The sequence below is a fragment of the Equus przewalskii genome, chromosome 5 (genome assembly GCF_037783145.1).
Source record: "Equus przewalskii isolate Varuska chromosome 5, EquPr2, whole genome shotgun sequence".
NCBI classification, from domain to species: Eukaryota; Metazoa; Chordata; class Mammalia; order Perissodactyla; family Equidae; genus Equus; species Equus przewalskii.
The window spans coordinates 67,394,887-67,419,345 of record NC_091835.1 but is presented as its reverse complement, the minus strand read 5'-3'; the positions used below and the strand labels follow the sequence as shown (position 1 = coordinate 67,419,345).

Below are 24,459 nucleotides of genomic sequence, written 5' to 3'. Positions count from 1 at the left end.
TCTGCTGGGTCAAATTAGTTTCTGAGTTCTCCATTAATTTTGTTCAGAGGCTGTAAAATCTAACATTTGCTTTCTTCAAAAGCACACATCTGCCCATCAATGTTTAAGAGACAATGATGACATGCCTCCAGAGGAAGTGGGGAAACTTGCCTGGGAATAGATGTTTTTTGTTTAGTTTAGTTTTCTTATTTATTGAGGCTTAAAACACAGAAGTGAGGTGTAGTTAACAATAACATGTTGTGCACTTAAAAATTTGTTATGACATAGATCTCAAGTTAAGTGTTCTCAGAACAATATAACAAAAGTGATTAAGTGCTCTCATCTTGAAGATACAGCTTGATGAATTTTCATATATGTGTGTACCTGTGTAACCACCACACAGATCAAGGTACAGAACCTCCCATAGCTCAGGAAGTTCCCTCAGAGACTGCCCAGTCAATCCATTCCCTATAGGTAGCCATTATCCTGATTCCACTAAAAAATTATTACTTTTCCTGTCTTTAAACTCATGTAAATGAAATTGTAAAGTATGTACTCTTTGTGTCCGGTTTCTATTATATAATGTCTATGAGATACATCTATTTGTTGTCTCCTGTTTTTAAAAAATTTGCTGTATAATAGTTCATTGTATGAATATTTTACATATATGAGTTTATTTATACATTCTCCAGATGATAGACATTTGGGTTTGTTATAGTTTTTTGTACAATGAATAAAAACTGTCATGAACATTCTAGTCTAGTCTTTGTTTGATAATTACACTCATTTCTTATATATACCTAGGAATGTAGTTAATGGGTTTTAGAGTAGATATATGGCTTTTGATTTAGTAGATACTGTCAAAAATTTTTCTGAAGTGGTTGAACCAATTTACAATTCCACTACCAATGTTTTTGAGTTCAATTGCTCCACTTCCTCATCAAGACGTGAAAACTTTGAGTATTTTTAATTTTTAGTATTTAGAATGGTTTCATTTACATTAAGTTCAAGAATGGGCTAAACTAATTTCCCCTTCTTGTAGCTTTGTTTCGTGTTGTATAAGACCATGATGCCTAGAGCTGAAGCAGCATGGACAAGGCTGAGAATGAAATCCATTGCATGAAGATGGCATAGCAGATGGAAGGAAAGAACTTGATTCATTGGTGATTCTACTGAACTACTCAACCACCTTTGGAACCATCTATCTCCAGACCTATTGCTCTTTCAATGATAGATCTTCTTATGCTTTATGTCAATGTTTATCACATTTTTTGTTATTTGAAGATGAAAGCATGCCTAATAAATATATCCTATATTAACAAGTATTTTTTATGTCACTCAGTTCAATTTTGCTGTTCTATTCATATGAGGTCTAAGTATTCATTGTTAAGTTTAATCTGGAGGATTTTATATTGATCTTGCAACAGCAAATAGATGCTTTTCTGTGTAATACATATTTTTTGTTTGTTCAATAGCTTTTTGGTATATAGCAACTACTCATTCTATAAATATTTTAAAATTTTAACATTATTAAAGTCTCTTAGAGTTCTAATAATTTTTCATTTCTAATAGAGTTATTTGATTTTCTGGGTAGATAATTATATCATTGTCAATATTCATGCATTTTTATTTCCCCAACCAAAATTTAAATCTTATATCTTACTTTCATCTAACTGCTCTAGGGATAAATTACATAATCTTGTCGAGTAATGTGGGTGATGGTAGCTGTTCTTTTCTGGCTATTTTAACTGTAATTCCTCCAATCTGATTTTATCATGAAGCATTTCGTTGGCTATTGATTAAAGCTAAATATTTTCTATGAAATGCAAGAACACTCATTTGAACCTTTTATTTTAAACATTTTAGGTAGAAATTTTTGTGAACTTTATTCTAGGCTTCTGAGAAATCGAATCATATGTGTATTTTAACTTTTCACCCTAATTATTTTGTTGTCTTGTTGATGTACTTGTGGAAGAAAGTCTTCACATTGTTTTTGGATTAGCAGAGCACAGACTTTCCAAATGGAGATCCAAAATGAATGCCTCTACTTTGCAATAACAAGACTGAGGTGTTCAGGCAAGCTGTGGGGTCTTTCATGCATCCTGACACAGTGTAGTGGGAGGAGGAGGCAACATAAGACGAAATTGTATCTTTGCAATTATGCTGAGTAAATGTTTCTTAGTTCACCACCTAAAATATTGCAAATATTTCCCCAATCTCCTTTTCACGGCTATCTTTACCTCCTTATTCTTTAGGCTGTAGATGAGGGGATTCAGCATGGGTGTGATCACACTGTACTGCAAGGAAGAGAGCAAATCCAGGAAGGAACCGGAGGGAGGCGTGAGATAGCGAAGCATACCTGAGCCGAAGAACAGGATCACTGCAATGAGGTGGGAGGAGCAGGTGGAGAAGGACTTCCTTCTGCCTGTCTTGTAGCTGATGCTCAGGATGTTGGATATAATACGGATGTAGGAGAAGAAGATTGGAAGGAAGTTTCCAAGCCCAAGCAGTATAGTGGAGAAGGACAAGATACTGATATTGATGGAGATATCAGAGCAAGACAGAGGGAAGAGGGAGGGCAGCTCACAGGTGTAGTAGTGTATGGTTTGGGCCTCACAGAAGTCCAGGTTAATAGCCAAGAGCACAATGGCCACTGAGTTGAGAGAGGCCAGGCCCCAGGAGGCTAGCACCAGCTTCACACAAAGCTGGTTGCTCATCACTTGGCCATAGAGCAGGGGATGGCAGATGGCGGCATAGCGGTCATAGGCCATCACTGAAAGCAGACAGGCTTCATTTCCTGCAGTAAGAAACACAAAAAAGACCTGAGTCAGACAGCCCTCTACTGAGATAGTTTTCTTCTCAGATAGGAGGTCCTCCACTAGCTTGGGCACGGTGACAGAAGATAAGCAGAGGTCTAGGAATGACAGATTACTCAAGAAGAAATACATGGGCTTGTGGAGGTGGGAATCAACCCTGATCACCAGCAGCATCATCAGGTTCCCCATCAGGGTCAGGAGGTAAATCCCCAGGAAGAGCACAAACAGCAGAGCCTCGATGTGGGGGTCATCAGATAGTCCAACGAGAATAAACTCGGTGAGGGTGCTGTGGTTCCTCAAGGCCATTTGTGGAGGGTATTTCCCTGGAATAAAATAAAACAAGAGGTGAGATCTCCTCCGATTGTTTCTATCTCCTTCACAGCTTCACCCTTTCTTCTTATACATCCCTCCCTGCTCTGCCTGGATCCTGGTGCTCAGACATCTCAAAGCCGCCTTCACTGCATCTCAGTAAGAGGTTTTATTCTGTTTTGTCAATCACTGTTCTTGGATTACAGTCTTTACGTACTTACAGAGAATCCCATTCCTTTTCTGTAGGGATTTAACTGGAAAAACAAATACATCTGGCTCACGTAGACATTCAGGGTAGTTAGCTTCCACTCAGATTTTTCCTATAGTTTAGAAATCCTCATAGTCCTTTGGTTTTAAGAAACATTATAGCAAATATTTGCAGCAATTATTCTAAACTTCTCTCCTTTACTTGTTTCTCAATCATTATTTTTTTTGTTTTTATTCATCCAGTGACTTCTAACTTTCTAAACAGCACATTAAATTTTAATAAGACTTTTTTTGGTGTACTGAATAATTTCTGAATCACTATCCTAATTTTTTCTCACAGCAATTTATAGTTTATTTATGGCAGGCAATCATATCCATTTTACTCTTGAGAAATCTGATATTCAGGGAGATTTTGTAATGCCATGTTGACAACAAACAGAAAAACAGGAAGTAAATTCCATTGCTTTTTCTAGATCGGTGTCTAGGCTTGATCCACAGGTACATAGACCATCTTTCTTACCCAGACATTCAGAGTTCTTCCTTATCTGTCTTTAAGCTACCTTTCAACCAAATTGGCCACTTTCGATACCAGAAAGATCTACTTTGTTCTGTGTCTGTGCTCACATTATTCTCCATTCAAATGTTCTTCACTTTCGTCTATTTATCCAAACTCTTATGAACCTTCAAACTCACCTCAAATCCTGCTTTTTTCTTATCGTCTGTCCTGACTGCTCCCTCCTCTAAACTCACAGGCTTCTGTGCAAATCACTGGACTCCTTGTTCTCAGTTGCCTTATGTCATGGTCTGAATTCTAATTTTTTCTCATTAATGTTAAACATGGTCTCAGATTTCCCCTCCAGACTGTGAGCTCACTGAGAACCTGGATCACATCAGTAACACTCACAGATCGTCATTTCTGGTTTTGTCCCCACACATTCTGTGTTAGCTTCAGATTATACCTCTTAGAGTATTTGAAAATCTCCATATGGCATCTCATGTGTGCTTCAGAAAAACCTTCTTGACTGCTTAAGGCACAATCTCATCTTTTACTCCAACGCTCCCAAAATCACCAAACCCCTGATAGCACTGATGCCTGGCAGAAATATTGCTAATATCATCCAACCAAGTTGCCATGCTTCCGCATATGGACCATAGCTCCCGAATCTCAAGGATGCTTTTATCTGCACAGAGCAGGTCATCTGAGAATCTTTTTCTCTCCTGTTCTAGCATCCACATTTTTGTACACGAAGACAGCAACTAACTGTATCACATGATTTACGGAGCATTACAGAGAAAGGAGACCACCTTCCCTCTCCATCCTAAATGACACCTTAAACTGAGGGGATAGACTTTTGAATGACCAGGAGTAAAGTGTTGCAACTCATTCTAGGTCAGCTTGTCAGGAAAATAAGTCTGAACTTTAATCACTACGTGGAACAGCAGACGTCAGCTTCATTTCACTGGGACATGTGAGGGACTGACACGAGGTTTACACATGAGTGAGAATAGGGAATTCAAGTGAATGAAGTGGTGGTTGATCTCAGCAGAGGGTAAAGGATGTGAAAGGAGGATTCCAGAAGTGTCCTAAAAAAGTCTTGCCCGCACTGTTTGTTCAAAGATATTTTTTGAAATGGAGAAATGAGTGAAGGAGTATGTGGTAGGTCAACCTTCAAGGTGGCTTCCCAGAACAAAATTCAGGTCCTAGATTTATGGGTGGAGAATCTGACCTGGGGAGAAAGATCCTAGTGCCGAGAAAGGAAAGAACCAAGTGTCAACCTGATCTAGCTGAATTATTCTCAGAGCTGTCCCCTCCTCTACTCCCTTGTACTCTACATTTTGTTGTGACTGTATCTGAGGTTGGTTTAAATAACAGAAAATATTTACTGCAGTTCCTCTCTTGGAGTTCTGGACAAGCAGGGGAATAAGTAATTCCAACAGTCCAATATCTATCTCTAAAGTCTTCTCCCAGGTGGCAACTTTCTGAAATACTTTGAGATCCTGAAGCATGAAATGATTTAAACTCAGGCTATAAGATATCCTTATCCTGAGAGTTATGCTGGCAGGGAAGAGGGACCATTCTGAGAAGACGTCCAAGGGAGCTGGAACTAATGGAACATTTGAAGGAACAGAGATTTCTGGCCCCATCGAGGGCAGAAGATGGCATGCCAGGCAGTGGGAGAGAGGATGTTCAGCAGATTAAGACACACACACAGATCTTTCCACGAAGAAAAATAGACGGAACGTTAGAGAAGCAGGGAAGACATTACTATGTTTTTGATTTTTGTAAGGGGATTGCTTCTGAGTTCTGTCTTTCCCTATCATATGTTGAAACATCATAGCCAAAATCTCCCCACAAGAGAACCTCTGTCACAGGGGTCCGATGCTCGACATACCAGATTGCTTTTTCTCTTTGCTGTCAGCGAGTGCTGGTCATCAAAATAGTTCAAGTTCTGGGAGCCCTGGAAATGCCACAGATTTGGGATCATTCTTCTGAATATCTTAACTTAGAGTGGTATCTTTCTTCCATGAACAACAATATGTGGGAAGAGGAGACAATTTCTCTAAAGAAGCTCATATTCTGAACAACAGGGACTTCTCACATGATCTCAGGTGCAGCAGGATGCCTTCTCTTCTTTTATTTCCTCTATGATTCTAACTACTCTTCTAAGAGCATCATTTAAAGAGAGAACAATCTAATGGAACCAATCAGAAGGCCTTCTGTGTTTAGGCAGCCATGGGCTGGATCAGACATCCAGGGGATGCTGGGCCACTGCCCTGTATTCCCTGAAGTCCCAGCCTGAAGCTGAGCCTTGGACTCACGAACCACACAGTTTCCAGTTATCCAGCAATTTAAATTTAGTAAGAGCCACAAAGGATTCTCTCCAGGGAAGTATTTCAAGTTTTTGAATTCAAGCATTTATTTACAATCTAGAAGAACTGTTATTAGGCGTGTCCAGGCTGAAAAAGAGGAGAATAAGAAAGACATTTAAAAAATATGTAATCTACTACAAGGGTCATTTTCCTCATGGCCGCTTGGGGCTAAGAATGTCCTTTAGAAATTCTCAAGGGAGCTGAGTTGTGATGCATTACTAAGCTCCAGGTCATTTTCTTTTTTTAAAATTTAAATTTAAAATTTTAAATGGAAGTATATTTGATATATAGCACTGTGTAAATTTAAAATGTACAGCATATTGATTTGATGCATTTATGTATTGTAATATGATTGTAATTGTAGCAATGGTTGGGACTTCTATCATACATATATCATTTGTTCTTTGTGATAGGAATAAAGATCTAGTCTCTTAGCAAGTTTAATGATTATACTACAGTAATGTTTTCTATATTCACTTACTGTAGATCTCCAGGAGTTAATTATCAACTAGTTGCGAGTTTGTACCCTTAAACAACAATTCTCTATTATCTCAGCCCCCAGCCCCTGGTAACTCCCATTTTACTCTCTATTTGAATTTCCATACTTTAATAACGAAACGTCAGAAAGACAAAATAAAGAAAACCACCCCATTCACAATAGCAACATAACAATAAAATGCCTAGGAATAAATTTAACCAGGGAAGTGAAAAATCTGTACAATGAAAACTACAAGACTTTGTTGAAAGAAATCAAAGAAGACACAAACAAATGGAAAGACATCCCGTTTTCATGGATCGGAAAAGTTAATATTTTAAAATGCTCATACTACCCAACACCATCCATAGACTCCACATTATCCCTATCAAAATTCCAATGGCATTCTTCACAGAAATAGAACAAGCAATCTTAAAAATTTGTATGGAACCACAAAAGACCCCAAATAGTGAAAGCAATCCTGAAAAAGAAGACCAAAGCCAGAGGCATCATACTTCCTGATTTCAAACTATACTACAAAGCTAGAGTAATTAAAATAGTATGGTACTGGCGTAAAAATAGACACATAGAACAATAGAACAGAATATAGAGCCCAGATTTAACCCCCACATATAGAGTCAACTGATATTTGACAGGGGAGCCAAGAATACCCAATGGGGAAAGGACAATTTCTTAAAAACCGGTGTTGGGAAAACTAGACAAACATATGCAGAACAATGAAATTGGACTCCTATCTTACACCACTCACAAAAATTAATCCAAAATTGATCAAAGACTTAAACATAAGATGTGATGCCATAAAAGTCCTCTGAAGAAAATATACGGAAGAATTCCTTGCTTTGGTCTTGGCAATGATTTTTGGCTATGACATCAAAAGCACAAACAACAAAAGCAAAAGTCAACAAGTGGGACTACATCAAGCTCAAAAGCTTCTGCACAGCAAAAGAAGCAATCAACAAAATAGAAAGGCAATCTACAGAATGGGAGAATATTTTTGCAAATTGTATATCAAATAAGGGGTTAATATCTAAAAATATAACTCATACAATTCAATAGCAAAAAGAACCCCTAATTAAAAAATGGGCAGAGGACCTGAATAGATATTTTTCCAAAGAAGATATACAAATGGCCAACAGGTGCATGAAAAGGTGCTCAGCATCACTAATCATCAGGGAAATGCAAATCAAAACCCCAATGAGATATCACCTCACATCTGTTAGAATAGCTCTCATCAAGAAGACAAGCGATAACAAACGTTGGTGAGAATGTGGAGACCAGGGAACCCTTGTGCACTGTTGGTGAGAACATAAATTGGTTCAGCTACTATGGAAAACAGTATGGAGGTACTTCAAAAAAATAAAAATTTTTTCATCTTGCAGCACTGAAACTTTACATCCATCAAACAACAACTCCCCATTTTCCCCCACCTTAAGCCCCAGGTAATCACCATTCTAGTTTCTGTTTCTACAAGTCCCACTACTTTAGGTACCTAATATAAGTGGAATCGTACAATATTTGTCTTTTTGTCACTGGCTTATTTCTCTTACCATAACGTTGTCAAGGCTCATCCATGTCGTAGTATGTAACTTGATTCCCTTCTTTTGTAAGGCTGAATAATTTTCCATTCTATGTCTATATCATATTTTCTTTATCCATTTATCTACTAATGGACATTTGAGTTATTTCTACCTCTTGGTTATTGTGAATAATGCTGCAATGACAGGGGTATGCAAATATATCTTTGAGATCTTGCTTTCAATTCTTTTGGATACATACTCTGATGTGAGGTTGCTGGATCATGTGGTAATTCTGTTTCTAATTTTTTGATGAACTGCCATGTTTTCCACAGTAGCTGCACTGTTTACATTCCTACCAACAATGCATAAGTGTTCCAGTTTCTCCACAACCTCCCCGACAATTGTTATTTTCTGTTTTTTTCCTGATTTTTAAAATTCGAGTTATAATAGTTTACATCATTGTGAAATTTCAGTTGTACATTATTTCTTGTCTGTCACCACATAGGTGCTCCCCTTCACACCCTGTGCCCACCCCCAACCCCCTTCCCCAGGTAACCACTGAAATGTTTTCTTTGTCCATGTGCTTGTTTATATTCCACATATGAGTGAAACCATCTGATGTTTGTCTTTCTTAGTCCGGCTTATTTCGCTAAGCATAATTCCCTCCAAGTCTTTCCATGTTGTTGCAAATGGGATGAATTCGTCTTTTTTTTTTTTTTCTGGTTGAGTAGCATTCCATTGCATATATACATACTATGTATATATATATATATATATATATATATATATAACACGACATCTTCTTTATCCAAACATCATTTGATGGGCACTTGGATGGTTTCCATGCCTTGGCTATTGTGAATAGTGCTGCAATGAACATAGGGGTACATATGTTACTTTGGATTGCTGATTTCAAGTTATTTCAGTAGATGCCCAGTAGAGGGATAGCTGGGTCATATGGTAGTTCTATTTTTAGTCTTTTGAGGAATCTCCATACTGTTTTCCGTAGTGGCTGCACCAGTTTGCATTCCTACCAGCAGTGTATGAGGGTTCCCATCTCTCCATACCCTCTCCAACATGTGTTATTTTTAGTCTTAGTGATTATAGCCGTTTTAACAGGCGTAAGGTGGTATCTTAGTGTAGTTTTGATTTCCATTTCCCTGATGATTAGTGAAGTTTAACATCTTTTCATGTGTTTATTGGCCATCAGTATATCTTCTATGGAAAAATGTGTGCTCGTATCCTCTGCCCATTTTTCAATCGGGCTTTTTGTTTTTTTGTTGTTCACTTGTGTGAGTTCCTTATATATTACGGAGCTTAACCCTTTATCGGATATATGATATACAAAAATTTTCTTCAAATTGATGGGTTGTCTTTTGGTTTTGATCTTAGTTTTCTTTGTCTTGCGGCAGCTCTTTAGTCTGATGAAGTCCCACTTGTTTATTTTTTCCTTTGTTTCCCTTGTCTGAGAAGACATGGTATTCAAAAAGAACATTTCTCAGATTCTCTATTTCTTCTTGATTCAGCTTTGGGAGGTTGTAAGTGTCTAAGAATTTATCCATTTCCTCTAGATTGTCTATTTTGTTGGCATATAACTTTTCATAGTATTTTCTTATAACCCATTGTATTTCTGTGGTATCTGTTGTTATTTCTTCTCTTTCATTTCTAATTTTATTTATCTGAGCTTTCTCTCTTTTTTTCTTTGTAAGACTGGCTAGGGGTTTGTCAATTTTATTTATCTTCTCAAAGAACCAACTGTTTGTTTCATTGATCCTTTCTACTGCCTTTTTTGTTTCAATAGCATTAATTTCTGCTCTGACTTTTATTATTTCTCCCCTTCTGCTGACGTTGGGCTTTGTTTGTTCTTCTTTTTCTAATTCAGTTAGGTGTAGTTTGAGATTTCTTGTTTGAGGTTTTTTTTTTTTCTTTTTCTTTTTTGTTAAAGTGAGCCTGTATTGTGATGAATTTCCCTCTTAATACAGCTTTTGCTGCATCCCATATGAGTTGGTATGGTATGTTTTCATTTTAATTTGTCTCCAGATATTTTTTGATTTCTCCTTTAATTTCTTCAGTGATCCATTGCTCATTCAACAGCATGTTGTTTAGTCTCCATGTCGTTGTCCCTTTCTCAGTTTTTTTCTTGTAATTAATTTCTAGCTTTATAGCATTGTGATTGGAAAAGATGCTTGCTATTATTTCAATCTTCTTAAATTTATTGAGGCTTGTCTTGTTTCCCAACATATGGTCTATTCTTGAGAATGTTCTGGGGACACTTGAGAAGAATGTGTATTCTGCTGGTTTTGGATGGAGTGTTTATATATGTCTATTAAGTCCATCTGCTCTAGCTTTTCATTTTATTCCTCTGTTTCCTTGTTGATTTTCTGTCTGGATGATCTATCCATTGATGTGAGTGGAGAGTTAGGTCTCCTACTATTATTGCATTATTATTAATGTCTTCTTTTAGGTTTGTTAATAGTTGCTTTGTGCACTTTGGTGCTCCTGTGTTGGGTGCATAATTTATAAGTGTTATTTCTTCTTGATGGAGTGTCCCTTTGATCATTATATACTACCCCTCTTTGTCTTTCTTTACCTGTCTTATCTTGAAGTCTACTTTGTCTGATATAAGTATTGCAACACCTGCTTTCTTTTGTTTGTCATTAGCTTGAAGTATTGTCTTCCATCCTCTTCACTCTGAGACTGTGTTTGTCATTGGAGCTGAGATGTGTTTCCTGGAGGCAGCATATTTTGGGGTCTTGTTCTTTAATCCATCTCGCCACTCTGTATCTTTTTATTGGAGAATTCAATCCATTTACATTTAGGGTGATTATCAATAAACGAGGGCTTTGTGCAGCCATTTTATCACTTGTTCTCTGGTTCTCCTGCATTTCCTTTGTTTCTCGTCCCGTGTATTTTGGCCTACCAATAGAGTTGTGTAGTTTTTTATGTTGTGTTTCTTTGTTTTGTCCTCATTTATTATTTTTGTCTCTGTTCTGCTTTTTTATTGAGTGCTTACCTTGAGGTTTGTATTCAAGATCTCGTGGATAAGATAGTCCCTTTTCTGATGGCCTCTGATTTCCTTAGACTCAATCAATTCAGTCCCTTTCCTTTTCCCCTCCTAAGTTATTTTTCTCACATCTTATTCCATCTTGTGTTATGAGTTTGTGGTTAAAATGACAAGAGTATCTTTGTTTTTGGTGTTTTCCTTCCCTTTGTCTTTAATACTATACTTGAGTATTTGCTGTCCTGCTCTGATTCTATCTGTTTAACTCCTTACTCTGTGCTTTGTAATTGCTTTCTCCCGCCCCCCCCCCACCGCCCCGCCGCTTTGTTTTTCAGTATGAGGGACTTCTTGAGGATTTCTTGGAGGAGGGGTCTCATGGCTACAAACTCCGTTAGCTTATGTTCATCTGGGAAAGTTTTTATTTCTCCATCATATCTGAAGGATATTTATCCTGGATAGAGTATTCTTGGCAGAAAGTTTTTGTCTTTCAATGATTTGAATATGTAATTGTAGTCTCTCCTAGCCTGTAAGGCTTTTGCAGAGAAATCTGCTGAAAGCCTCATGGGGGTTCCTTTGTAGGTTATTTTCTTCTGCCTTGCTGCCCTTCGTGTTCCTTCTTTGTCATTCAGTTTTGCCAGTCTTGCTACTATATGTCTTGCAGTAGGTCTTTTTACATTGACATATTTAGGAGATCTGGCAGCCTCTTCCACATGGATTTCCTTCCCTAGGTTTGGGATGTTCTGTGCTGTTATTTCTTTGAACAAGATTTCTATTCCATTCTCCTTCTCTTCTCCTTCTTGAATACCTATAAGTCTTATGTTACATTTCCTAATTGAGTTGGATATTTCTCAGAGAATTTCTTCATTTCTTTTTAGTCTAACGTCTCTCTCCTCTATCTGGAGCATTTCAACAAGTCTATCTTCAATTATGCTGATACGCACCTCTATGGTGTCCGCTTGAATGTTCAGGGAATCCATATTTTGTCTTATTTCTTCCATTGTGTCCCTCATTTCTAATATTTCAGATTGATTCTTCTTTATAGTTTCAATCTCTTTTGTGAAGTAGCTCCTGAACTCATTGAATTGTTTCTCTACATTCTCTTTTACCTTGTTGAGTTTTTTGATGAAAACTGTTTTGAAGTCTTTTCATTTAGACTACATATTTCTGTATCCTCAGGACTGATTTATGGGTACTTGTCATTTTCTCTCTGGTCTGGAGATTTAATATAGTGTTTGATATTTCTAGAGGAGGTGGCTCCGTTCTTACACATCCTGATATTATTTGGTTGCAGTTACCACCTATCACCACTGGGTGGGGGTCAAAAGCCATGTATTCTGAGCCCTCTGCCTTCAGCTGAAATCCCAGGGGCTGGAGTGGGCATTGGGAGGGTAGGGGGAGGGGCACTTTCTTCTGCATGCTCTTGGGGCTTTCTCACTCTACTCTCCTGGGGTGTTGGCTTGATAAGGTCACCCCCCCCATGAAAGCTTTCACTCTCGTAGAGGGCTTCCCTCTAGGCTGCAAGGGCCCTTGGGAGTACTTGAAGTTCCCACGAATGAATGTCCTCTCCCCTGTTTCTTCCCTCTCATTGTGGTCCCAATGGCACTCTTTAGGGGAGGAAGTGAAGATTTCTCTTACCCTGTTCCACCTCGTCCGAGGGGGGCTCCAGCCTCTCTGCCCTCTGTTGTATGGCTGTGTGGGTCTCTCTGACATTTTTGTGTTGTGTTTGAATGTTGTCTGTAGGAATATGAATTTTTTTTTTCATTGTGTATTGGAGGGGAAAGATTTCTAAGAGACATCACTCTGCCATGATGCTGATGTCACCTTTTTTCTGTTTTTAAAAAAATGTTTTTACTGATGTAACACTGATTTATAACATTATGTAAATTTCAGATGTACATCATTATATTTTGACTTCTGTATAGACCACATTGTGTTCACCACTAAAAGTCTAGTTGCTATCTGTTACCATACACATGTGCCTCCTTACCCCTTTTGCCCTCTCCCCGTCTCCTTCCCCTCTGGTAACCCCAATCTGTTCTTTGTCACTGTGTTCCTTTGTTTCTCTTCCACATATGATTGAAGTCATATGTCAACTGTCTTTCTCCACCTGACCTATTTCACTTAGTACAATACCCTCAAGGTCTGTCCGTCTTGTCCAAAGTGGCAAGATTTCATCTTTTTTTTATGGCTTTGTATATATATAAATCACATCTTTAACCATTCATCTGTTGATGGGCACTTAAGTTGTTTCCCAGTCTTGGCTATTGTGAATAATCCTGCAGTGAACATACGGGTGTGTATATCTTTTTGAATTAGTGTTTTAGTGTTCTTTGGATAAATACTCACAAGTGGAAGAGCTGAGTCATATGGTAGTTCTATTTTTAATTTTTTGAGGAATCTCCATACTGTTTTCCATAGTGGTTGTACCAATTTGTATTCCTACCAGCCATGTATGAGGGTTCTCTTTTCTCCACATCCTCTCCAACATGTATTATTTCTTGTCTTTTTAATAATAGCCATTCTGACAAGCATGAGGTAGTATCTCATTGTGGTTTTGATTTGCAATTCCCTAATAATTAGTGATGTTGAACAGCTTTTCATGTGTCTGTTGGCCATCTGTATATCTTCAGAAAAGTGTTTATTTAGATTTCTGCCCATTTTTTTGATCAGGTTGTTAAATTGTATGAGCCCTTTGTATATTTGGGATATTAACCGCTTGTCAGATATATGACTTGAAAATATCTTCTCCCAATTGTTAGATTGTCTTTTTGTTTTGTTGATGGTTTCCTTTGCCATGCAGAAGCTTTTTAGTTTGATATAGCCCCATTTGTTTATTTTTTATTCTCTTTCCCTTGCCTGAGGAGAGATATCCCAAAAGATACTGCTAAGACCAATGCCAAAGAGAGTACTGCGTATGTTTTCTTCCAGGAATTTTATGGTTTTAGGCCTTACATTCAAGTCTTTAATCCATTTTGAGTTAATTTTTGTGTATGATGTAAGATAACAGTCTACTTTCATTCTTTTGCACATGACTGTCCAGTTTTCCCAACACCATTTATTGAAGAGACTTTTCTTTCTCCATTGTATGTCCTTGGCTCCTTTGTCAAAAATTAGCTGTCCATCAATGTGTGGTTATTTTCTGGGCTTTCAATTCTGTTCCACTAATCTGTGTGTCTCTATTTCTACCAGTACCATGCCATTTTGGTTACTATAGCTTTGTAGTATATTTTGAAATCAGGGAGTGTGGTGCCTTCAGCTTTGTTCTTTTTCTCAGAATTGCATGGCTATTTGGAGTCTTTTGTTGTTCTATATAAATTTTAGAATACTTTGTTCTATTTCTATGAAAAATGTTGTTGAAATTCTGATAGGGATTGCATTGAATCTGTAGAGTGCTTTAGGTACTATGGACATTCTAACTATGTTAATTCTTCCAATTCATGAGCATAAAATATCTTTCCACTTCTCTGACTTTGATTTCTTTCAACAATGTATTATAGTTTTCAGTATACAGGTCTCTCACCTCTTTGGTTATATTTATTTCTAGGTATTTTATTTTTTTTTGTTGCAATTGTAAAAGGGATTATGTTCTTGATTTCTCTTTCTGCTGCACTGTTGTTAGTGTGCAGAAATGCAACTGATTTTTGTAGGTTGATTTCATACTCTGCAATGTTACTGTATTTGTTAACTATATCTAATAGTTTTTTTTGGTAGAGTCTTTAGGGTTTGTATGATAGCATCATGTCATCTGCACAAAGTGACAGTTTTGCTTCTTTTTTTTTTTTTCCGATAGGGATGACTTTTATTTCTTTTTCTTGCCTAATTGCTCTGGCTAGGACTTCCAATACTATGTTGAATAGTAGCGGGTAGAGTGGGCATCCTTCTCTTGTTCCTGATATTAGATAGCTTTCAGTATTATGTTGAGGTGCATTCCCTCTATACCCACTTAGTTGAGAGTTTTTATTATGAATTGATGTTGCATTTTTTCAAATGCTTTTTCTGCATCTATTGAGATGATCATATAATTTTTATTCTTCATCTTATTAATGTGGCATATCCCACTGATTGATTGGTTGGTGTTGAACCATCCTTGCATTCCTGGAATACATCCCACTTGATCATGGTGTATGATCCTTTTAATGTACTGGTGAATTTGGTTTGCTAATATTTTGTTGAGGAATTTTGCATCTATGTTAATCAGGGATATTAGTCTATAATTTTCTTTTCTTATAGTGTCCTTTTCTGGTTTTGATATGGTGTAATGCTGGCCTGGTAAAATGAATTTGGAAGTGTTCCCTCTTCTTCTATTTTCTAAAAGAGTTTGAGGAAGTTGGTATTAATTCTTCTTTAAATGTTTGTTAGAATTCACCAATGAAGCCACGTGGTCCTGGGCTTTTGTTTGTTGACTGGTACTTTTTGCGTCTGGCTTAATAAATCCTTTACTACTTTGCTATTACAAAACATTTTTCTATATTGTCTCTAGTCCTACTGTCTTACTTTTCACTTTTAAGTGGATAATCCACCTGCACTTAAATTTTGTGTATGCTGTGCTAAGGTTCCAGTTTCATTTTTTCTCACATGGATAATGTCCCATCCTAGCAAAATGTATTGACTACTATAAATAAAGTTTTGTATATGTATGGTTGTATGTTGACTATTACTATTTTCCATATAAATATTAGAATTAGCTTGTTAAGTTTTATGGCAACTACTGGTGAGATTTTTCATGGAATTAAATTTTTAAATAAATAATAATTAATAACTAAATCTATGATAAACCTGGGGAGAATGGATATTTTTATTTTATTGAAACTTCTAACTTATACATAAACCTGACTGAGCTTTATTCCATCTCTCCAACTTCAAAAAAAGAACTTTTTAGAAATCTTATTTCTTCTTGAGTCAGTTTTGGTTAATTGCCTTTTTATGGTAGTTTATCCCTTTTACCTAATTTTTCAAATTTGTTGACATAGTGTCATTCACTTTATCCTCATGTGTTCAGTATTATTTGTATCTCCTAAGATTGTTTATTTGGGGCTTCTCTCTTTTTTTTGATTAAACTTGATGGAAGCTTATCTGCTTTGTTTGTGCTTTCAAAGAACCAACCTTATTTTTTTTTAACTGAGAAGTAATTGATATATAACATTATATTAGCTTCAGGTGTACAGTATAATGATTCAGTATTTGAATATACCATGAAATTATCACCACAATAAGTCTAGTTAATATCCATCACGACACGTGGTTACAAAATTTTTTTTCTTGTGATGAGAAATTTTAAGATTTATTCTCTTAGTGACTTTCAAATATACAATATAGTACTATTAACTATAGTCATCATGCTGTACATTACATCCCCAGGACTTATTTATTTTATAACTGGAAGTTTGTACCTTTTGACTCCCTTCACCCATTTTGAACACCTCCTCCTCTTGCCTCTGGGAACCACCAATCTGTTCTCTGAATCTATGAGTTTGTTCTTTATTCAATTGAATTATATTTGACATATAACAGTATATAAATTTAAAGTATACAACATGCTGATTTGATGCATTTATATATTGTAATGTGATTTCCATTGTAGTGATAATTAGCACCTCCATCATGTTACATAATTATCATTTCTTTTTAGAGGTTGGAATAATTAGCTTCTAGTCTCTTAGCAAGTTTGATGAGTGTAATACAATGTTGTTGTCTATATTCACTATACTGTGCATTAGATCTCTTGGACTTATTTGCTACTTGTTGCACATTTGTATCCTTAAACAACATCTGTCCTATCCCCTGACCCCTATCCCTTGGAAACCACCATTTTATTTTCTGTTTTTATGAGTTTGGCTTTTTTAGATTACACATATGAGTGATATCATACTGTACTAGTCTTTCTCTGTCTGACTTATCTCACTCAGCTTAAGGTGCTCAACATCCATTCATGTTGTTGCAAATGACAGGATTTTCTTTCTCATGGCCTCATGGCTGAATAATATTCCATTATATATATATGTCATCTTAGTAGAGACCTGGCTTTGGATTCTCTCAGTTGTCACATCCAAAGTGATTATTTGGGGAGGTTTATTCTGCAGCAAGAGGCTATGGGTGCTGCTGGCATTGGAGAAGAAGCAGGGTAGAGGAGAGTGAACCAGAGTCAGGTTTTCTAGGTAAGAGAACTATACAGTGAGGTGGATCAGAAGAATCTTCCAAAGAACTCCCACATGCCTCCACCAGAGCCAACGTTTGTATAACTACTGCCCTGAGGTCATTTTTTGGGTCCAGTCATTGCTAAGGAGAAAACAAAAGACAGTCAACAGTGAGAAAATAATAACAGGGTTAATTGCACGAAGTCACTTGTTCTATTTCTTCTGCCTTCTTTTATGCCTCTCAAATTGGAGGAACTGGGTCTTGAAGAGGTGGTAGAGGGGATGACTCTGGATCATATTAGGCTTCTTCAAAATAGTGAGATCCCAGTTCAAAGCTGCAAGTGAGGAAGTAGCGGAATGAAACTTCAGTTAAATTTGGAGTACATGTCTTAAATTAGAATCCATATTTATTAAACAAAGCACTCAGAACATTAACGATTTGCCTAGTATCTCTTTAAACAATAGGAAATGGAGATTACACAGCCCAGTTGAATTAGGTGACTGGGAAAAGACCCAAAACAATTTCATGTATATATGCCATGCAGTTGGGACTACTCAATAAACAAATTACATTAAAATATTTACATATAGGTGGCATTAGAAGAAAATATATACCTAAATATAGGTAGCGGAATTATTTTTGATAATCATCTTTTCTTTAGCATATAAGCTTTCTTATCATAACTTTAAAAATTAGAAATACAGATGTGTTATTAATTAGTACATGATTCAGTGTGTGATATATTTACATATGAAAAAATAAAGTAAAATTCAACTTAAAGCGTTTTAACCTATTAATCATGTGCATGTGCTAATATTCTCACTATTGCTATTAAGAAAATAACATTGTGTGAGTGCAAGTTATCATTCTTTAAACCACAATTTTGAGGAAAATCAAAAATAATATGGAAAAGCTTCTCAGAAAATACAAATTTGGTGAATCATAGAACACATACTGTATATTTTACATACCCTTGCTAAAACATATGAAAAGGAAATTACTCAAAAACAATTGACTAAAAACCTCACATTCTCTAAGTGGGCTAAATGGAAAAAACAATGCTTAAAAGAGGTGAACTGACAGTGCTTCAATTTCAGTTCCAGTGAACTCCTGGATTTTTTTTTCTGAGGTGGCTTGAACAGTCTCAACCCACCCAATCAATCATATTGTAATAAATTGGTCAGACTAAAACAAAGCATAGGATGAGAAATGGCATTCTTATCCAATAGGACCCTCTCTGGAACTGTTTTCCAGAACCACCTTGAATTATTTACTATCCTGGACATGCAGGAGTGAGAGTCAAGATAGTTCCAGATTTCAGATTTTTCTCTCTCTCCCACTGCTTACCTTCTTAGAGTTACCAACTTCTGCTGCTCTTGATCATTTCCGGCCAGAGGATAATTCTGGTGGCCCCACATGACCAAGTTGTTCGAAGGTGGTTCCCTCCACAGAGCTGGTGGGCCCCGTGTGACTCATCTCTCTTGTTATACCACAGCCCTCTGGTTCCCAGGAAACGTCAGGCTAGAGGCTGCATCAGGCCATGGTTAGACACCTGCTCCACCAGTCCTTTCCTCTTTTGCTCTCTGTAAACTCTCCTCACTCATGATTTCTTTTCTCAAGTGTCCCATGATCTCTGTCTCTGCAATATGGCTTTCTTTGGGGATCCTCAGTCCATCAAACTGGGGCTACATATGTCTAGATTCCACTTATGTTAAGAGCTCAAGTTCTTTCCCATAAATGTTCCATGATACCCGGGAGACCTAAGAGCATACAGAGGGGCTGCTGCTGCCTAACTCTACCTGCTCACCAGTTTCAACTCAGTTTCTGCCAAAATATCCCCTTAGACCACTGACAGATAATGGACCCATATTTACACATCACTACTATATTCACCCATTCATGTTCCATCCATGAAACTCATATCCCCCTCCAGATTCCCTCAAGGGACTCACAGGAGCCCTAACCAGAAGGACCCTAATTCAATCCTTCCAGTTTGCATACAATGAAACTGAGTTACAATAAGGCAAGAGGAATGTCAGGTCCAAAAGAGCCAAGCAAGAGTAAGGGGAATTCCTTTGTAGGATCTACCCTCCTCAAGAGACAATGTGGTTTAGTTCAGAGAATGCTGATTGAAGCCAATTTGAGCAGTGTTATGCAAGAAGCTATGACCATACAAAGATGAGTAAAGTCTAGTCTTCTTCAAGGTATTTGTAATCTTGAAGGGAGATCAACCCACATATTTATATGATTAGATAAGCATTTTCACACGCTGCATCTGAGGCAGAAATAAAGTGCAATAGCAACCTAAATCAGGAGTGTAAAAAAATAAATGTGATCAGGAAGGACTCCAAGGAGATGACGGAATTTTGGTTAATCCTTGAAGGTCCTCAGGCTGCCAGTCTCAGCTTGAATGTTGCCTCCTCACATAGGCTTACATGACCTCACCGGCTGGGTTTGTGCCCTGGCTATACAACCCCATAGTACCATGATTGATCTCTCTCATTTTCATAACTGACTCATAATCTTCCATATTTTTCTCAGTAGATGCAAACTCCATAAAATCAGGAATCTCATCCTCAGAACCTACCAGAGTGCTTTGCACACTACAGATACTTAGTAAAGAAATATATGTGTGTGTGTGTGTGTGTGTGTATTGAATGAAATAAAGTTGGAAATGAGTAAGATATCCTACATCCATCCTAGAGAAGGAGATGGTACAAATGGGAACTTTCAGAATAGTCTCTGCAAAGGCAAAGAAGTGAGAAAAGAGCAGAAGCAGAGAGAACTGGCAAAGGGGAAGGATAACATAATATTAGCATCAACTAACACTTACTAAATTCTTACAACTAGCCCTGTACCTGGACTCTCCCATTTAATCCTCCCAACCACTCAACGAGGGAGGTAATATTATTATTCCTATTTTATAGATAATGAAATTGGGGTAGAGAGAGTTCAAGTAATTACCCAAGGTCACACATACCAAGGTCACACTGAAAAATAGGAGCCAGACTGAAACCCACACAGTCCAATCTCAGAAGCTGAACTCTTCATCACCACCTGACAATAAATTTGGAAAACAACAAGTAGACTTTGTGAGAAGAGAGAGAAAGAAGCCTAGATTTGGTGTTTGGAAAAGTACAGGAGCATCTCCTCTGAGAGCTAGCTTCTTGAAGGTGCAGACCCAGCCACCGGCATCCTGAAAGTAATTCAAGAAAAAGTGGAGAAATAGAAGAGCAATGGACAAGTCCAAGGACATCGAAGCTTAGATATTTCCCTATCTCTTCCCACTGTGCCCTACCTGCCCCAGCCTTGGTCACTCTCTTTAATTTTCCAATAAGAAGACATTTATGGATCCTGAAAATAATAAAAAGCAAAATCTTTTTGCAAATTACAACATGGAAGTGGATTTCTGATGTTTAAAATATTTTGTTATAAACAGCCTAGAGTATAAATTCTGTTTGGCTGGAAGGTTAAGAATTTATCTTTTACTCTTTTAACCTAACTTTATTTAGAACATAAATCAGAATCAAATCCAGTAATACCAAATGTCCAACAATTAAAACCATTTAGCACAGTGGTATTTAAAAAAATAGTTTAAAGGACCTTCCAAAGCAGTGACTGCTCAAATAATTGTCTGACATTTAAAGTAAGCCAATGACATCTATGACTTTCTGTCTCTTGGTAGATTTTGAAGATTCTGAAGTGGATACAATTCAGTTTTCTGTTTTGTAAAATATCATCCACTTTGCTGCCTGGTTTCCTCCAAAGGAGCCACAGATAGCTGGCTTGTTCTTTTCATCCACTCCCTTTGCCTTTCGAACTGCACACTTGTGATAGGAGCATCTGGTTGCAACCACATTTACACTTTTGCTGCCAGCTATTATCATTATTCTAAATAAATACCTTAAATGGTTAAAAAAAATAAAAGAGGTCAACTGTGGGAGAGGGCTAAGTTTTCCTGTCTTTCCCTAGGATGAGGCACACTTTCCCTCATCTTCCACTTCCCAAGTAGTAGAACAGCAGAGTTCTTGGTATCACTCAAGTCAGCTTACAATTGCTCTGTCCAGAATTTTTAGCACTTTTGTCTATCTGCAAGGGCTTCTCAGTCAAAGCTCAAACCCCTTCATGAATGCCAAATTTATAACTTTTCTGTCCCCAAGATTCAACACTTTTTGGTGAAAACTTCCGGTTTTCAGTGTCTTTCTGTACATTTAATTCCAAAAAATAATTCAATACACAGACATTTTTACTCAGTATCAATAAAATGATAGAGGAATAAATTATAATTAAATAAAATTTTTTGTCTAGATGGCTATATATTCTATTGATCTACTTTTGAGCAGGATTTTATCTGAACCATCCTCTCTTACCCCGACCCCACTCTCAAAGTACCATTGTGCCACTTTCTTAAGCTTTTCTGTGGTATCCTTCAGCATCTAAAACAGTTGCCCATCAGGAAGATTTAGTGTCAACTCACCAGATATCCTTAAGTCTGTAGTTCTTTCCTAATTCATCAACTCTTTATAGCTTGCTACCTGTGCCATTGCAAACATTTCCCCAAAGTTCTTCTCAGAGCTGCCTTTACTTCTTTGTTTTTCAGGCTGTAGATGAGGGGATTCACTAAGGGAGTGAGCACACCATACTGTATGGAGAAGATCAGCTCCGGAGATGAACCTGAGGTTGGCATGAGACGACGGAGGAAAGCTGAGCCGCAGAAGAAGCTCACTGCAGTGAGGTGGGAGGAGCAGGTAGAGAAGGCCTTGCTTCTGCCTGTGTTGGACCTGATGGTCAGGATGGCGGAGACAATGCGTGTGTAGGAGAAGAAGATCAGGAAAAATGTACCAAAGCCATGAGCAGTGTGGAGCCGACCAGGACAGTGACATTGGTGGAGATATCAGAGCAGGACAAAGGGAAGAGAAAAGGCAGCTCACAGCTATAGTGGGGGATGGTATGGACCTCACAGAAGTTCAACTTCACAGCCAGGGGAATGTTGATAACCGCGTCCAGAAAACCCAGGCCCCATGAAGCCCACACCAGATTCATACACAGCTGGCTGCTCATCACCTGGCCATAGATCAGAGGGTAGCAGACGGCAGCATAGTGGTCATAGGCCATGGCAGAGAGCAGGAAGATTTCTATTCCTCCAATGTCAAACACAAAGAAGGCTTGAGTCAGGCATCCCTCTTTTGAAATGATTTTTCTTTTAGACAGGAGGTTCTCCAGAAGCTTGGGCACTGTGACTGAAGAGAAGCAAAGATCCACGAAAGACAGGTGACTCAGAAAGAAGTACATAGGCGTGTGGAGGTGGGAATCAGCTCTGATTATCAGCAGCATCATCAGGTTCCCCGTCAGGGTCAGGAGGTAAATCCCCAGAAACAGCACAAAGAGCAGAACCTGGACTCTGGGGCCAGCAGACAGCCCGATGAGAATGAACTCAGCTATGGTGCTGTGGTTTCTCAAGGCCATTTAGAGATGACATTTCCTAGAAATAAATATAAAAATGGACTTGAAACTTTTCTCGACTACACCTAATTATAGAGGTAGGGGTCCACTTTTATGTACATACCTCTAATTATTTGGATTTCATATATGCCTTTAATGACTATCTAGAATCCTTTCTTCTCCTTCTAGTGCTCTGTTTCAAACTCACTATGATATTTCCATATGGCTGCTATTCTATTTTAAAGACTGCTGAAGAAATTTGCAATTTGTCCCAAATATCCATGACCAATTTATTCTATCTTCTTCAACTGGGCACTGTGTTGTCAGCAATATTCTGTGTATGTTTTTTTACACTGTAGTAGAGTTGCTATTTCAACATTTGTCTTCCCTCCTCTGTTTTCCAATCTGTTCTTCCCCCATTTCAAAACCCTCCTAAGATTCATAACTGCTTAATAATATTATTTTGTCTTTAGCTTTTTATCATTGATACTACACATTATCTTATATTCTCATTTTGACCCTCTGGGACAAGATTAAAAGACATGTGTGTGTGTTTAAATGTTGGAATTGGGGAGAAAGAATAAATAAGGATATTGTTCCTTTTGCAAATTGAAAAATTGAGTATCATAAATTATATAATTCGTCTGTGTCCGCAATTTGGATACCTAGACTCCATAAGACCCTGAGACACCAGGCCTTTCTTCCACACAGTGACTTTCATTTAAGGCTTGGCCTTCAAGTCCTCCGTCACACAGGGCATTTAGGCAACTTTACAGTTGGCTATCTTCTTCTCTTTTGGTCTCAATGCTGTGAACAGACAGGTCTACTTGCCTCTGAGCACCTTACAGGAGTACCTTTCTCTCTGCTTTTTCTTGAGCAACTGCTCTGCTTAAAATGCCCTGCCTTTCAGGTAACTAATCCAAATCCTATTTATTATTTTAATACCACCTTAATTTTGACCTCTTTCTGAGGCCATTTGCTTCTCTGAACTCTCATAATATGTAACAATAAGAAAAAAATGCTGTCGTTTATTGAGGGCCTAATATGTCTTAGGCATTCTTAAAAATTTGACACATCCTCATTTAATTTCACAAAACATTCTAGGTAGATCATTATATCCTAATTTTTCAGATCTAGAATTAGAAGTATGTGTGTATCTTGCCTTACCAGAGTGAATGAGTGGCTATACCAGTATTTCACCAATGTCTTCATTATTGTGTTCTCATTTGGCACCTCTGCCTCCCCTTTTCTTGTGTATTTCTTAAGGATGTGTATTTCTTAAGGATTTCTTAAGGATCTCTCTTCCTACGGCAGCATGGAGGTGCTCCACTTAACATTCATGGATTGCCTGCTGTATGTCAGATTATGCTAGACACCTAAAGGAAGACAACTTTGCATATACTTAGGTTGAACTATTATATGCATGCACTTTTTTCTCCTAGATTTTAAGTCATTCCTGTCCAGTATCCAAGGATGACCTCTCTTTCTAGACTTTTCCTCATGCTCAGTTTCAAACTTGATATGGGACTCTACACTTGGGTTACGCCTCTTCATGAAACCTCCTTGCTTGGTAACTTCACATGGTCTTCTGACCAGTCCCTTTGACCTCTTGGTCTGCTCTTCATTCTCCAGCTTTGTCCTGACACCACAGAGTCTGACACTGGTTGCCCAATGGACTCACAACAG

At 37.7% G+C, this 24,459-nt stretch overlaps 2 protein-coding genes across 2 annotated transcripts; both read right to left on the bottom strand.

The window, feature by feature from the left end:
• Positions 1-2,162: 2,162 nt before the first annotated feature.
• On the bottom strand, positions 2,163-3,101 carry LOC103546802 (olfactory receptor 8S1-like). The gene has a single exon (XM_008513638.2). The coding sequence runs from the start codon at positions 3,099-3,101 to the stop codon at positions 2,163-2,165; it is 939 nt and encodes a 312-aa protein (XP_008511860.2).
• Positions 3,102-21,862: 18,761 nt separating this feature from the next.
• LOC103546803 (olfactory receptor 8S1-like) lies at positions 21,863-22,797 on the bottom strand. The gene is given in 2 exon segments (XM_008513639.1): positions 21,863-22,185; positions 22,188-22,797. Coding segments are annotated over 2 exon segments (933 nt in total).
• Between the last annotated feature and the right edge of the window lie 1,662 nt (positions 22,798-24,459).